The 16,258-nt window shown below is 42.7% G+C and overlaps 1 protein-coding gene across 1 annotated transcript in view; it reads right to left on the bottom strand.

The window, feature by feature from the left end:
- Nucleotides 1-16,258, bottom strand: part of PITPNC1 (phosphatidylinositol transfer protein cytoplasmic 1) — a 196,526-nt gene that overhangs the window by 41,564 nt on the left and 138,704 nt on the right. The window contains exon 8 of the mRNA XM_075119212.1: nucleotides 1,022-1,117. Coding sequence (XP_074975313.1) covers nucleotides 1,022-1,117 — 96 coding nt within the window. The remainder of the gene's footprint in view (nucleotides 1-1,021; nucleotides 1,118-16,258) is intronic.

The raw sequence follows: 16,258 nt of genomic DNA, 5'->3' as shown, positions 1-16,258 counted from the left end.
CATCAGCCACACTATCAGAGGCTCGTTCACCTGCACATCTACCAATGTGATATGTGCCATCATGTGCCAGCAATGCCCCTCTGTCATGTACATTGGTCAAACTGGTCAGTCTCTACGTAAAAGAATAAATGGACACAAATCAGACATCAAGAATTATAACATTCAAAAATCAGTCGGAGAACACTTCAATCTCTCTGGTCACTTGATTACAAACCTAAAAGTGGCAATTCTTCAACAAAAAAACTTCAAAAACAGACTCCAATGAGAAACTGCTGAATTGGAATTAATTTGCAAACTGGATACAATTAACTTAGGCTTGAATAGAGACTGGGAGTGGATGGGTCATTACACAAAGTAAAGCTATTTCCCCATGTTTATTCTCACCCCCACCCCCACTGTTCCTCAGACGTTCTTGTTAACTGCTGGAAATGGCCCACCTTGATTATCACTACAAAAGGTCCCCGGGGCCCCCCTCTCCCTCCCGCCGCCCCGCTCTCCTGCTGGTAATAGCTCATCTTAAGTGATCACTCTCCTTACAGCGTGTATGGTAACACCCATTGTTTCATGTTCTCTATGTATATAAATCTCCCCACTGTATTTTCCATTAAATGCATCCGATGAAGTGAGCTGTAGCTCACGAAAGCTTATGCTCAAATAAATTTGTTAGTCTCTAAGGTGCCACAAGTCCTGCTTTTCTTTTTAAGATCTTAAAAGAGATCCACACATTTTGCATATGGATACCATGTCAAACAAAGATCAACCTGAAGTATGTCTGTTCCCTGTAAGCAGACTGCAGAGCAATGCATATATTGTTTATAAGCCTTCTCAGAAAAATAACATATTTTTGAAAGTACAAAGAGAAATCTGGACAACATTTTAGCACTCCAGTGGGGGATTCTCTGAAGCTCCCAGTGGACAGCACCTGGGTTCTGCAACAGGGGTCAGATATGTGGGAAAAAAATCCTACCAGTGACAAATGAACTCTAGGCTACATTCCTTCTTCACTGTTTTATACTCTTACCTCCGATTCTTTGTAATAGCGCTCAGGGATTTCGTCACAGGCAATATCGATAAAGCAGACTTCTCGCTCAAGATCTTTGGCTTCATTGTCAAAAATCTGCAAGATTCAAAGAAACTTTAACTTTACAACAGGACAGTTCCAGCTGCAATAGTGTTTACTAGGCATTGTGAGGGGCTGAGCCAATGGCTTGTAGAACAGCAGAGCGCATAGTGCAGAGGGATCTGACCTCATGCTTGGAACGCTTGCAGCAGCACTCCATGTTCCACATAATGCCAAGTCATCCGCAGAATCCAGAGGCCCTGTACACGTGCCAGAGCACGCAACGAGGCCCAGGGGAGAAAGTGGGTGTGACCGAGGAGGCAAACAACAAGCAATACATTCCTAAGCAGGATCCAACTGCTGCTTAAGAGGAGTGTGCAGCAGCCATCGTTTTGGGGTATGTAATCACTCCTGCTTCAAGCCAGGAGGCATTGGACTGTACTTAACAGTACACCCTGCTTAGCGCCTCTTGCTGCTGCTCTGCTCAGTCCATTCCTTTCCATGTCACTCTGCACATCTTTGCAGGATCCAGCCCCTAGTGACTTCTGGGTAAAGCAGATATTTCATCAAGGGATTATTATTTATGTTGCCTTCTCTAATTGTTGGGCCAGATATCACCATCGAGGGAAAAGCTGACTTTCCAGACTCAAGTTTTTTTTGTTCTTTCAAAAGAGTTATTAGAAGGGTTATTCTACTTTCGGGACAACGATGAAATGTATCTGTGCATGTGTATGAAATGAGACAAAGCTTCGACTCTGCTGTTATACTGAGACTCAGGATTCTGGCTGAATCCTACAGATTAAAAGGTTGAGGAAACCGTAAAGTCACAGGATAAAGTTCTGCTCTCAGGTGTGTGCATGAAGCTCCTATGGATTTAAATCCTTTAGGACTAGGTTTTGAAAGGCCAGACTCTATTTCTGCACCTACATACTAGGGGTGCACTTTTGGAACCACAATTATTTGCATGTACAATTTAGGCAATTTCTAACGACCTGACTGTGCCCACAAATCAACTACATGGGCATCTCAATGACATATGCTGTGTCTGCAATGTTTTGTTGGCACAAAATGGTGGCCAGGGTAAGGCAGTCCTAAAGCCAGGAGAGCTATGCATGCACATTCAAGGACAAGAACTGGCCAACAGTGTGTTTTACCTGAGTAGTACCATGCTCTACAGCTAACATTTTCAGGAACTATATATATCCCTTGCTTGAAAAATAAATTTAATGAACATATAAAAAAGTTAATTCCATTTCATTTCAGCCCAGTGGGACAATTAATTTGATATAAGGATACAAAATGCAGCGCTACTCAGTAGCCAGACTGCCAGTTTGGTATTTCTTCAAGAAACATAACTATTCAATATACAGCAGTCATAATGAAAGAGGGACTGGAAATGGGCCAGTTTATGGGAGGAGGTTGAGCTAGGCCAGTTTGTAAATTCTTAACAGGTTGCTATTAGTAACACAGGTAAGAAACTTTCTTAAAAATATGTATTTTAATCCGACATTGTCCATTCAGCTGTGTACTTGAGATGTTGCGGGCTCAATCTTCGAGCAGAACCTATAAATTACACACAATTCAATTTTTTTCTCGCTTTAAAAAAGTTAGAAATAGGTCAGGTGAACAGATTTCTGGAGGCTGTTCAATTAAATCACTGGCCTTTGCTAGACTGTCAGCCAGAATGGTTAGAAATGGACCTAAAAATGTACAGTCTTCAGAGGGTTAATTTAGGAGGAAGAGATTATATCCCTCTCCAGACAGACCATTTCCTTAGCTCCAAAAGTTGGCTGCATGATGTCCTGGCTCCCCATTACTAGCCCAAGTTGTCATCTAATCATTGGTCCATGTTCTTTTCTTCGAGTGTCCTCACAAGATTTGCAGATAGAGATTTAATCTCTTAGTTTTATCAGCAGTGGAAAATAAGAAGTCATTAGAGCACAAGATTGATTTCTTTTTTAGGTCTAATTCTCTTATTGCCCCGTCTAGCCAAATACTCCAGGATATTCTTAAAGCCCACAGGGGGGATGGTTTGATTGCTTTTGCAATCAAAATTAAGAGGCTGGAGAAATTAAAAAGTTTTAAAAAAAGAGATTAAAGCCCACAAAAAGAAACATAAGGCTCCCAATCTGTGCAGCTCTATTTGCAAGTGTGCAGAGAGTGACTGACAAGAATGCTTTGTATCCTTCATAATAAAAAAGAAATTGTAGAAAGGCTGAATGTTAAATATTATTAAATCTGAACGGTCGTTCTGAGAGAGAGAGAGAGAGAGAGAGTGCACACTTTACTGCAATATTCAAGCATCTGTGCACTTCCATTTTCCAAGAGGGATGAAAACTGCTCAAGAGAAGTTTCCCAGTCAGACTAACTCACCCCCAAAATAACAGAAGAACAGACAGTAGATTTTAATCGGGCTATTTTGTATCCAGATAAAGTCGTTTGTTTAGAACGAATTTAAATGCCAAAAAAACCCAACAAAACCCTGGGACAAGGTTAGAAGAAGATGCCCAAAGAAAGATCACACAGGGCACTGAAACCAAAACAAGTGCTTTTCAATTTACCCCCATTTCTTTTCTTTCTACTATGTAATGCGAGCTCCACCACCTTTTCTCGCCCAGGCTTCTGGCTCAAATCTAGCCCAGGTTGTAGTGACTGTCAGTTTCTGCCATCTGACAGTGAATACTTAGGGTATGTGTTCACTGCAGAGTTAATCTGGGTTAACCTCCCACCCTGACACTTGGGTGGGAGCACCTGGGTTATCCCAATTTGGGTGTGAGCAGATAGACTACAAAGCCATACAATTGTACAAAGCCATACTCAAGTTTGCCCACTTGATTGCATCCACACTGGTTCTTCACTCACTCAGGTGAGAAAGTAGGACTTCTGGGGTTCTTTGTGCTGCTTTAAACAGAGCTGATATATGATTCTTTCTTACTGAATTGTGAGGGTACTTGTCTGCCTACATTAAAAGCTTGTCTCAAAGGTACTTGTCTCAAAGGTAGAAATTCTGTCCCCATAATTAAGCAATGGGGTTCACTTTAGAAATCACAATTTGATAGCACAGCATAACTAACCATATACCAGCTTTCATGCTGAAAAATTTCTGGCATTTAGCTAAACAGTGATATACAGAAGAAAGATTTCAGTGCTCAGATAAGGTATTAGATCCTGGGCTTGGTTCTCAGTAACACTGAGACCCCTTTATAGTGAGTATATCTGTATGCCCATTTTAAGGCCCTTTCACATGGCCAGTGTCACGTAAAAGAGCCCTAGTGTAAGTGAGAATCAAGCCTTCCATGAACAGCACTGAGTCTGTGTAATTGAATCAGGAACTGAATGTTCCTATAGCTACTACTACTTCATAAGCAAAGCCTGTCCTAGCTCCAACTCCATGCACAGTAATAAATAATACTGTACAACCTATGCACAAGGGGGACAAGGTAGTATTTCCTAACCACTAGGCATTTAATTCTCCCTAATAACATTGCATTAATAGAAAAATAAAAAAAGATTATGGGCACAATCCTCATCTCCAATCCGTCCCCTTTACGTTGGGTGAAAGGGCCAGAGCAGTATAAAGGGGCTCGATAAGCCGTGATCTGGCCAAGGGAGGATTCCCCCAGCACAGGAATGGCAGAATCCAGACAGGCCCTCTTCTGGGGAGCCCCCTCGCAAGCCCTGACACAGGGGACATGCCAAGGGCAGGGCTTTTGACAAAGAGGGGTTTGGGGTGTGGAGCTGCAGTATGCAGCACTGTGGAGATTCTGAACAGCGCTATGCCCCACAGGCAGCTGGAGACAAGCTGCTGTAACTGAGGCCCCCAGAGCAGCTCAGGATCAGGAGGGCACAAAGGTGGCTTAAAACCATCTTAGCCCCCTCTCCCTCTGAGCTGTGTTTTCTGTGCTGTGCCTCTTAGGAACTCAGGAGACAACCTCTCCCTAAGCGACTGTGATTTTAGTTAACTCTTCAGGTCCTCAAGCTTTTATGTAGGCTTTCTTTAAAATTGCTGTTTAAATATAAATAAAGTAACTGAATCTTATTATCAGGCCGCATGCAAAGAAATTAACTAGAGATAATGGTAATCGCTTGGGCTATGACAGAATGGTGATAATTGGCAAACTGAGAAAGGGATTAAATATTTCCCTACATTTCATTTCAAGCAGATCCTCTACCACCAAGGAAGCAATCATGTTGTCGGCCTCAGTGCCTGATGACAATTCCCTCCACCAGCAAATAACCTCGGAGGTATATCAGACTCTCATCTTAATTACATGCATATTTTAGTGCAAGCTAAACCCAAATTGATGAGTTCTCTTTTATAAGGCCTTTTAATACCCCCTACAAATCTAAGCTGGAGAACAGAATTTTACTAGGCTTAAGCAGGAATAGGCATCCCTATTATGGTACTTTTGGAATACTCTGCTTTGCCCTGAAAGTTAAATAAACTCAGAAAGCTCCTGTCTATGGTTTAAGCCCTGCTTGCCTGATTCATTTGAGTAATCCCACTCAAATCAATGATATAGCATAGAGTGAGCAGGATTTATCCCTTAAAAACTCAGTCCTGAGGCAATTTCCTGCAAGATCTCCCCATGCAACTTGCACAGACACTCAGGAGTTTGCTAGAGCCCAAGTGTTTGGAGATGTGATATGCCAGGCATGATTACCAGTAGGATGGCTCAGTTCCATGAGTTGTGTGTGATACTCCTTCGGGGAGGGAGCCAAGGGTGGGGAGAAATCATACAGAGTCCCTGAAACTGCAGATTGAATTAAACAGCATCCATTTCATTTACAGCAAGTGATAATGCAAACTGATCCAACATAGGAGGAAAAGGGCAAATACACTTGCTGATTGGGAAACTATTGAAGGATTAGGGGTAGGAGCCAGATCATTTTAAAGGCAAGGAAATTACTCTAGTTTCCCCCTAAAAATAAACTGATGGTGAATTCTTTTTCAGACTGTAAGTGAGTGTTTCTTTTAGAAAGGGAAGAACCCAGGCTCTACCATGCTGTATGGTTGACACTCACACCTTTGCAGGGAGGCCAGTACAAGGCCAACACAGCACTTAAGTCCCATTTAAACCCTCAAATTAAACTTAAGTGGGATTTAAGTGGTGCACTGGCCTTGTGCTAGACCTCTGCACAGAGTGAATTTCACCTTATATAACTAAAGCCTAAACGATATACGAGAACGATTGAACAACGTGTAAGTATTGTAGAGTGCACTTTCATAGATTCAGAGGCACGCAACGTGCAACACTTAGGGCCTTATTTTCAGATGTGCTAAGCAGCTGTAATGTCAGATGGAGTCAATGGGAGCTGTGGCTGCTCAGCACTTCCGTAAATAAGGCCCACGGTATCTCAAGTTGGGCACTCAAAAAATAAGACACGCAAAATTAGTGGCCACAGTTGAAAAATCTGGCCTTGAAGTTTATGAAAAACTCGGAGCCCTTTGAAGGGAAGATGCTATAAGCATGATTGCGTGCACATCAGTCTCCCCAAGACAGCTACATTTACACGTCTTTCCATTCCTGTTTTCATTCATTTATAACTTCCCTCGTTCAGGTTGAAATACTCCAGACCTGATAGCTGCCTGAACTGTGTTTTTTTTTAAGTTTGAGCAAAAGCAGTTCAACAATTTTTTAATACGAGGAGCATAAAAAATAAACATATTCCCCATTAGGAAAAGAAATCTTGCAGAACAAAAGTTCTAGTACCAAAATGGCTCAGGAAAGAAAACAGAAATTGGGCCTAGAGGATGAGTGTGAGTGAGCACTCCAGTGAAACTGGCTTTTGATTTGATCAATTAATAACCCATTGAAAATGACTCTCTTTGCATTCACAGTATATTTTATGCAGAGTTTTCTTGCTCATAAAGTGTACACTAAGGAAGGATGCATTGTATCTATCTGCATGGCTCACTTAGTTATGCTTATTATTAATTATTTGTATTATAACAGAGCTTAAAGTTTCCATTGTGTTGGGTGTCATACATACACATAGTAAGAGACAGCCCCATGTCATGAAGATCTTCTCATCTAAACAGACATGGCAAAGGGTGAGAAGGGAAACAGAGGCACAGAGAAACGAAGTGACTTGTCCAGGGTCACACAGCAGGCTGGTGAAAGAGCCAGGAATAGAACGCCTGATTATTAGTCTAGTGCTCTACACATTGGACCATACTGTGCAGTAAAAATGCTGTGAGGGGGGATGGTGAATGTCTGCAGGTGCCCTGGCCTCATTATCTGTGCACCTAGAAATGTAAGAGCTGAACAGCTCATGAGTTTTGCAACACAGAAGCTCCTGCCTCTGGATCTCATAAGATGTGGGATGGGCTGTTTTGGTGCTAACTAGGTTCTCTTTCTAAGATATGTATTTTATTCTCGGCCATGAAATTTCTTCTCAGCCAGCAGCAACACCTTTCTTTAGTGTACTTCAAGGGATGAGCCAGTTAACTACAAAGCTAATTGAGCTGAAAATGTAGGTGGCCTGTATGTGTCAGCTAATTTCCACCAACTATGTGTTATGCTTTATCTGTAGTACATTGTGTAAGATGGTTTACTTGATATAAATAACTTCTGAGGACTCTAAGGCATACACAAAAAAATACAAATTACTACAAGACACGATGACAGGATTTCTAAGGCAGCAGGAAAAAAGTATGATATGCTGAATTACATGAGGAATAATAAAAAGAAAAGGAGGACTTGTGGCACCTTAGAGACCAACAAATTTATTTGAGCATAAGTTTTCGTGAGCTACAGCTCACTTCATCAGATGCATTAATAGATGATCATGGGCTGTGTTGTGATGGATAAAATAAGTGGTCAATGTTAAGGTTACTGGCTTTTGAGTGCTTCACTGTGCAACCTTAACATTCTCTTAAAAATGTAAGTGTTTTCAAAGGAATAATAATTATTGTTGTTAAATGTTGCTCTGGGAAGTGTCAAATATGGGGTCATAACTGTGGTGCAGCCAATATTTCCCCAGGCCCAGAGAATGAGTGTATCAAGGCCTCTCTCTAATTGTATTACCAGCCATGTCTCCTTACAGCCAATTACTGGATCTGCTTCCTACCCAAGACACAAAAAAATGGGCACAGGCCCAAACCACTTAAGAATTGCAGAAGATTGTATCTAGTGCAGAGGTGGGCAAACTACAGTCTGCAGGACCATCCTGCCCGGCCCTTGAGACCCCAGCCCCTCCCCTGCAGCCTCAGCTCGCTGCGCTGACAGTGCTCTGGCCTGCCACTCCTGCCGGGCAGCGCGGTGGCAGGGCTGGCTCTGGCCAGGCGGGGAGGCTGCGAGCTCCTGCTGCTGAGCAGCATGGTAAGGGGACGGGGAGTGGGGGGGGGCGCTGGATAAGGGGAAGGGGGTCCCAGGGGGCAGTCAGGGGACAAGGAGAGGGTGGTTGGATGGGGCGGAGCGGGGGGGGAATTGGATAGGCATGAGAGTTCCGGGGGGCCTGTCATGGGGCGGGGCAGTCAGGGGACAGGGAGCGGAATGGTGGTGGTTAGGGGTGGGGTTCCAGGGGGACGATCAGGGGACAAGGAGCAGGGGAGGTTGGATGGGTAGAAGGTTCTGAGGGGGGGCAGTCAGGGGCGGGAAGTGAGAGGGGGCGGATGGGGGTGGGGCCAGGCTGTTTGGGGAGGCACAGCCTTCCCTACCCGGCCCTCCATACAGTTTTGAAACCCCGATGTGGCTCTCGGGCCAAAAAGTTTGCCTAGCCCTGATCTCATGTCTACTACTGAAACAGAAGGGAACAAGTTGTACCATCCTTATGCAGCAGTTGGTTTTGCTCTCCCTGTGAGTACTGTTTTTTTAATATATTCTAAAACAATGTGTGCTAACTACCCTGACCAGGCTCACTTGCTCTAGCTGCGTGCTAAAGTACCAACAAGCAAGTTGGCTTCCATATATTTATTTTCAAGATGTTCTACACAATTACCATTCCCCACACCTCTTCTGAATCCTTATGAATATTATTGAATTAGCTGAACTTACCAAAATGGAATGAGGCCCGAACCCCAATTTTGCCCTGGGATTTGACTCCTGACTCTGTCCCCAATCCCCTGCTTTGGTTTCTGACTCCCAACTCTGACCACTAGGCTTGACTGCCCTCATCCTGATGCTCATATTGATAAGACCAGGATCCGATAATGGAGACGGGATTCCAGCCCCATACAATAGGTTCAATATTTTAAAGCTACAAAGGGGTCACTATTTGGATAACTGTGCAGAGAGCAACGGAACTGCTGGCACTGATGTTGGGACCTAATCTCTGTAGGTTTATAAAGAAGTAAGCCCACTGCCTGGGCAGATTTTCCCTCACACCAAGGTCCCTCTGCAGCTGCAGATTTGTCAGTCTGCTGCAACCAGCCCTGCCATAGAACCTGCCTCCCTGAAATACAACATTTTTGGGGGATTTTAGCTGTAATTGGCACTCTTCCTTCACTTCACAGGGCGGTGATTCCTTAGCAAGTGCTAGAATGAAAACTTTCGTCTTTATTTATTCAAATATTCTCGTTACAGAATCCTTTTCATGGCTCAACATTTGTTATTGTTTTTTCTGTTCCTTGGAATAGGAACAGCAAGTGCTTTGATAACGGGATTGAATAGGTAGTTTGTTTTGCTGAAGCTTCTCCAGTGCCTTTGTATCTTTTGCTGAAATTTTGCCATTTTGTTTTCTTTCTTTTTTATTTTAACATTTTTAGCTGAATTTAGTACTTTAGGAAGGAGCCAGACTGGGAGTTCTGAAGCCTCAAGTCTCCTATTCATTCAGAAAACAAGCACAACTGCCTGCCAACTCTGTAGGAGAAGGACCACTTCTAAGGGATATTTAGTTTCTATGGCCAGCTCTGTCCTAACCCCTTTCCTGAGACCACCAACATACATCAATTAGCACTGGTTGGTGTGGTGGATTTTGTGATGTGGGTTCCTGTCCATTAGGAAGTGAACTGAGACCACAAACTCCTTTCACATAGATTTAAAAGCAGCCAGACTAATGGCTGTTGACCACTCCTGAGCTGAGCTAGAATTGAATGAATGCCCTAGACATAAAAAATTCCCTTCCTAATAGCAAATATATTGGGCTATTCCCTGGCTCGCTATTTTGTAACTTCTTACACCAAGAAGAACCTCATTGCCTCATACTATCCTTATGCCTCCTACAGCAACAGCACTCTTGGACGACTATGTACTCTTCTTTCTAAAGCAATGAAAACCCATCCCAGCCACTCTGAAGCTAAACCAACACACCTATCCTGATTCTTTGCACTTGGGCTTGGTCCTACTCATATATTCCCTACGCAAACAGAGCCCCCATTGATCTGAATGAGAGATTGGACCCATAAAGCATAAACCTAAAATGAGGCCATACAGATTTTTATAATACCAGCTAAATGAATGCTTGTTAACACTCAACAAATGCTTTTATAAGGTTGTATGAGGAGAATGAAGATTGCTAGGCTGGTTTTGGCCCCGGGAATCTCTCATACCCCAGTGGAGTGCATTGCCAACCCATATGTGAGCCTTGAATGAGTCTGAATATGTAACTGGAGCTATGCTGATTTGTGTTTGTAGTGCATCCTTTATCACAGCCTACCACGCCAGCAGCGCACACAAAATATTAATACCTGATTGTATCAATAGTCAGAGCAATCCTATTCCTCTCTATATAGACCACCAGGTTTTTGTTTCTTCAGGTGCCCATTAGGTGATTAAAATACTTGGTTTAATTAAAAAAACTCACCACTTTAAAATAGTATTCTAATTTTTTGCCTGTGAATTTCCTTTTTAAAACCTTGACAACCAGCTATTTGCTGGTCACCACTCCCACATCCTGGTTATTTTCATTAGAACTAAGTTTCACCAAGATGTCCAGAATACATCTATCGATCTATAGAAGTCCCTGAACATCCCCAGGCAATTCAGAAGTAAGCCTGTAAGGAAAATGGTGGGCGGTGGGGAGGGGGAGAGAGAATGTTTAACTGGAGAATTAAAAATTTTATGAAACAAAACCCAAGACGGGGGGTTATTTTGGTACTTTGAGGAAAGATGTGTATGTATAAATAGTGGTATAACTTTGCAAAAAGGATTGTAAATATGAGCATTTCATTTTTTCTATTAAAAATCTGGCACAAAGCCTACACTCTCTAACTTGTGATTTCAATCTCCTTGGATTGGCATAAAGCCAGAACTGTTGGCTAATTTCCAATTTAATACCACAGCATCCGATAGCAGCTTGTGTCAGCATTTCCATTATGAACCTCTGTTTTCTGAGGTTTGTAATTTGGCTTGAAAAAAGGTTAGTTAAAACAAGCCCAAATTTAAAAATAAAATAAAAAACCTGTTAATTTGCTTGAATGGGAATTTTGCCTGAGTAAGGATTGCAGGATTTGGTTTATGTTGCAATACCTGTTCACCCAGGATAATTATCTACCTGGACACATTGCACCATAGCCACCAATGTCTTTAAGTAGAGGCAACCCCATCTGAGATCATGGAATTGCACCTATTTATACCAGCTGTAAATCTGGCCCATTGAGCATGAATGAGTGACATCATTGTCTGCCATGGAGTGAACTTCAAAAAGGTAGTTGTATATTTACAGCCTTCCTCTCCCCTTTTTATCTCTTTGTCAAGCCCCCACTATTAGTTCACCTCATATGAAGTGTAGTTTATTTAGATTTATCCTGCTATCCAGTGCACCACGCTCCCCCACTACTATTTACCAGTGAATGGTTTTTGAATGCCATCACATCTGTATGCAGGACCAGGTACTGGACTTGCCGTGCATGGCCTCTCTACTATTTGTTGAAGTTTTAGAAGTTAGAGGCAAGATGATTTTGTCTGGTTAATAGCCCTGTCACGATGGGCTCAATTCTGTTTTCCATGAAGCCTGTGCGTGCGCTTGGGACTGACTATTTGTAAAGGTGTTCAGCACAGGGGTGCTGGAACTATTTGTATAGTGGGGGTGCTGAGAGCCATTGAACCAAATTGTAAATCCTGTATATGATGAAAACTACTTCAAGCCAGGCGGTGCGGTAGCACCCCTTGTTCCAGCACCTATAGTTCAGCAAGGCTTGGGCCCTCCATACCATGTGACTTTCAGCCTGATCTCCCTGCATGTTTGCCTGTGTTTGTTAGAAGAGCCATTAGATGGGGCTCTCTTCACAATAAAGAGGTTTAATTGAAAACTTGCAGGACCCAAGTAAACAGTGCAATTAATACTGTCAAACATTATCAATATAGGACAGATAAAGTTGTCCCTAAAAAGAACCTATTCTGGGATTCAGGCACATTTTGCAATGATGTATAATAAGAGGTGCTCGTAATTATCATATTTCTATTTTATAAATGTTCATCAAGGCTAAATTAGAGTATAACTGAACGCCCGCTATTAAGGTTATCATGTTTTGCCGCACAACTTTCCTTCAAATAGAAACGAACAGAAGTTCACTCTAGCCAGAGTTCCATTTCAGGATTTAGTGGAACTGCGCTATATCAGGGTTTGCGATAACTAGATTCCACTTTATTAAGTAAGAGAGCAACCAAAAAACTAAAAATAAAAAAGCAGAACCAAAAACAGCTTTGCTTGTCACCCTCGTATTTTAGGTAAAACCTACAACTGAATTTTACTCCAGCTGCATGTTTCTTTATATGGCAACACATACTGCAAAGTTGCACATTAAAAAGGAAGGAGCATATTTTTAGAAGCATGATGTAACACTGCACATTCAATCACTTCCCAGGGTTGCAGAATTAGAACTCATAAGTTAGAAAAGATTTCCTATCTTTAAATGATGACACTCCACTGTTTTGAGGCTAAATATTGAGCAATATGTACCTATTAGCCACATATTTTTAGCATGTTCTGACTATTAATTTGTCGAACAATACTGCTGTTAATTGATCAAATACTGCTATTATTCCTCTGCATAAAGGGTTACGTGCACAATAGCGTTACCTCTGTGCTGTAATTTGACAAATGCTCAATTCTGAAACAAGGTGGGTGAGGTAATATCTTTTATAGGACCAAAATTCCGTTGGTGACAGTGCATTCTGTTGGAGAGCGAGGAGCACATTGGAGGTATATTCTTCTCTTGATCCACAGACATTTATGTTTGTAGCTCCTACTGCAACAACGTTATTCAGAGTTATACACACAAAATGTGGCCCATTGAGAAGATACCACATCCTGTTATTTTTAAAGATGAGTATGCCTCTAAATCTTTGCTACCGTCTTGTATTGCCCTTAAGAGGCTATATGTATTCTTGCTAATAAATGCTCCACACCCCTCTAACAAAAGAAAGAGTATCTTGTTTTATTATTCCACATATTAAAAACTTTCATGGTATTCTTCAGTGTAACAAACCAGTCACCTTCTTAAGGGCATAGGTTTTATACTACAAGCAGCACAGGGTGGCAAGAAATTTATAAATAATTCTTTTCTATTGTGACAACTGTTCAATTATTTTTAAGTACTGTACCTTTTGCTCCCCACTATCACCAACCAGGCAGTAAAATTCACTGACCAAGTATCAGGAGAAATGTATTCTTGCATAAAAAGAGAAGTCTGTCAAAGATAATGAGAATTCTGCAACCAATATGAAAAGCCCAAGGAAAGTGAAACGTCTTTCTGTGACTCACTCGTTTATTTTAATAGCATCTGCCCACCCTACAAGTTTGCCCTAGCCTAGAGTAACTTTCCCCGGCCCAGACAGCATGTAGCATGCAGATCTAGCTTAAAAACAGCTCTTTGCTAGCTATGCATGTCACACTCTGTTCCTTCCCATCATATATTTTTATTACCATTTAATGCTGGTGTATATTTATAACGAGGTTGATACCAGCTTTGAACTCACCCACAAACGGACTCATGTGTAGCTGTCTGACATAGCTTTGGTAGACAGCAAAAACATGCAGACAGAACAATGAGAAGTATACATCTGAAAGGGTCAATAATTCTGTTTTCTTTGCATGTGTGTGTGTGTGTGTGTGCATGTCAGAATGTTAAGGCATCTGATTCTCACTTGAAACATCCACTTGCTATAATTTGACTTGTATTCTGAAGAGAATGTATTAACTTTAGATTATAACAGCCTAACCATTACACGTAGCTGTGTGCAGACCTGCCACTGAAGCTCTGTGTAAAAAAGGTGAAACAGTTTGTTCTTGAAAACTTATAATGTTGTTCTAGACCAAGATTTAATTAATTTATATACACTCCTTGGACAACCTGTAAGAAACGGATGCAATATAAATTGACTTTTAATAAATGGATTATGGGGGTGGAGATTATTTAATGGTTTAATATTATTTCAGCAGAATTGATACAGGTCTCAGCAAAGCAAGGAATTCACTATCAACAGATGTCATACCATTGCTTCTAAAACACAAAGCTCATTTACGAATCAGGGAGCAAATAGAGGTGGCTTCCCCTGTAGCTTCTGTAGTGCACAACAACGAGAGATGTGTGAAACAGGTAACATTTTTTGCATGAAGGTTTTGCCATTTCACTTTGAGTGGCTTTGTGCAGGTTTAATTTCTCAGTGACATTTTACAAAAAGGTTATTTTTGTACTGAAAAGTTCAGAAAATCTGAACTTCCCTGGCTCATTTTTGAGTGACAAATTGGACTGTGGAATTTTTTGCTGAGATGGGCCTATTTTCTCATTCATAGTGAAATGTGAAAAGATTTCTCAGATTTTGAGTAATTTTGCCTTTGTATTTTTTTTGCAAATATTTTGTTTATCACTATTAATACGCAAAAAAATTCCTATAGATTATATGCCCCAGACAGCACATCAGCAATGACAACCTCGTTCCATTCAGACTATCTTCAAAATGGAAACTTCAGTAAAGACAAATATATTGTCCATTTTGAAATTAGATGGGTAACTTATACTAGTCAGGCCCTGTTACTTCAAGGCAGTGATGAGCTGCCAAAATCTTAACAACTGGTTCCCTCCTCACCCCATGAGGGGATTGTGGCCCCCCTGCCCCCCCCGGGACTCCTGCCCCATCCAACCCCCAGCGTTCCTTGATGCCCCCCCCAGGACCCCTGCCCCATCCACCCCTCTCCCCTGTCCCCTGACTGCCCCCAGAACCAGGCAGGAGGGTGGCGGAGGTGAGCTGGGGCGGGGAGCACGGGCCCCCCCGGGTTACCTACTGCGATGCGGGTGGCCCTCCTCACACCCCCCAACCCCAGCTCACCTCCGCCTCCCTGGGCCTGAGCGGGAAGCCACGGCCTGCTTCTCAGCCTGCCCCGGCTTCCCGCACGAACAGCTGATTCGTGGGAAGCTGGGGGGGGGGCAGAGAAGCAGGGCGGGGAGACGCGTTCAAGGAGCCGGCGGCAGAGCAGAGGTGAGCTGGGGCCGGGGGTGGGGCGGGGAGCTGCCGGTGGTGCTCTGCACCCTCCATATTTTCCCCTTGGGTGCTTCAGGGTTGGAGCACCCATGGAGTCGGTGCCCAAGGCGCCACTTTTGGCCGGTTAAATTTAGAAGCCCTTTTAGAACCGGTTCTCCCTCGCGGAACAACCAGTTCTAAAAGAGCTTCTAAATTTAACAACCGGTTCTAGCGAACTGGCGGGAACCGGCTCCAGCTCACCACTGCTTCAAGGGCAGAGTAGCCCCAGCCACAATTTGTTCTCTAACCCTCTTACTCCCTCTGCAGGTTGGTAGGGTAGCTATAATTCCTGTCAAAGTTCTACAGGCGAAACTGCTGTGAGAGACGGGGCTCTAGGTGCTGGGGGAGAAGCTGAGGCAGGAGCTGCTGAATGAGATGCTGCGTCACTGCACTTCCCAGCAACCTTGACCATGCCCTCTTTCCAGCCAACTCATCAACTTTTGGGGCTGTACTGAGCCTTTACACCTCTAGCCCCACCAAACTGAGGTTGCAGCTGCTTTGTGCTACCATAATCTTATCTGCCGGTGGAGTTTGCACCATAACGGTGTACACTGACATTAACCGGTATAACCCTAGAATAAATTCGGCCCCAAATCCTATTTCCAATTTGCCTAAATAAAAGAAAATAAATAAAATTTAGGTTTCAGAGGAACAGCCGTGTTAGTCTGTATTCGCAAAAAGAAAAGGAGTACTTGTGGCACCTTAGAGACTCTTAGTCTCTAAGGTGCCACAAGTACTCCTTTTCTTTTTGCAAATAAAATTTAGATATACCTCCTATTCAATTTATTCAGCA

The sequence above is a fragment of the Caretta caretta genome, chromosome 14 (genome assembly GCF_965140235.1).
Source record: "Caretta caretta isolate rCarCar2 chromosome 14, rCarCar1.hap1, whole genome shotgun sequence".
Lineage (NCBI taxonomy): Eukaryota > Metazoa > Chordata > Testudines > Cheloniidae > Caretta > Caretta caretta.
Note: the sequence above shows the minus strand (reverse complement) of the source record. Positions and strands in the feature narration are given on the sequence as shown.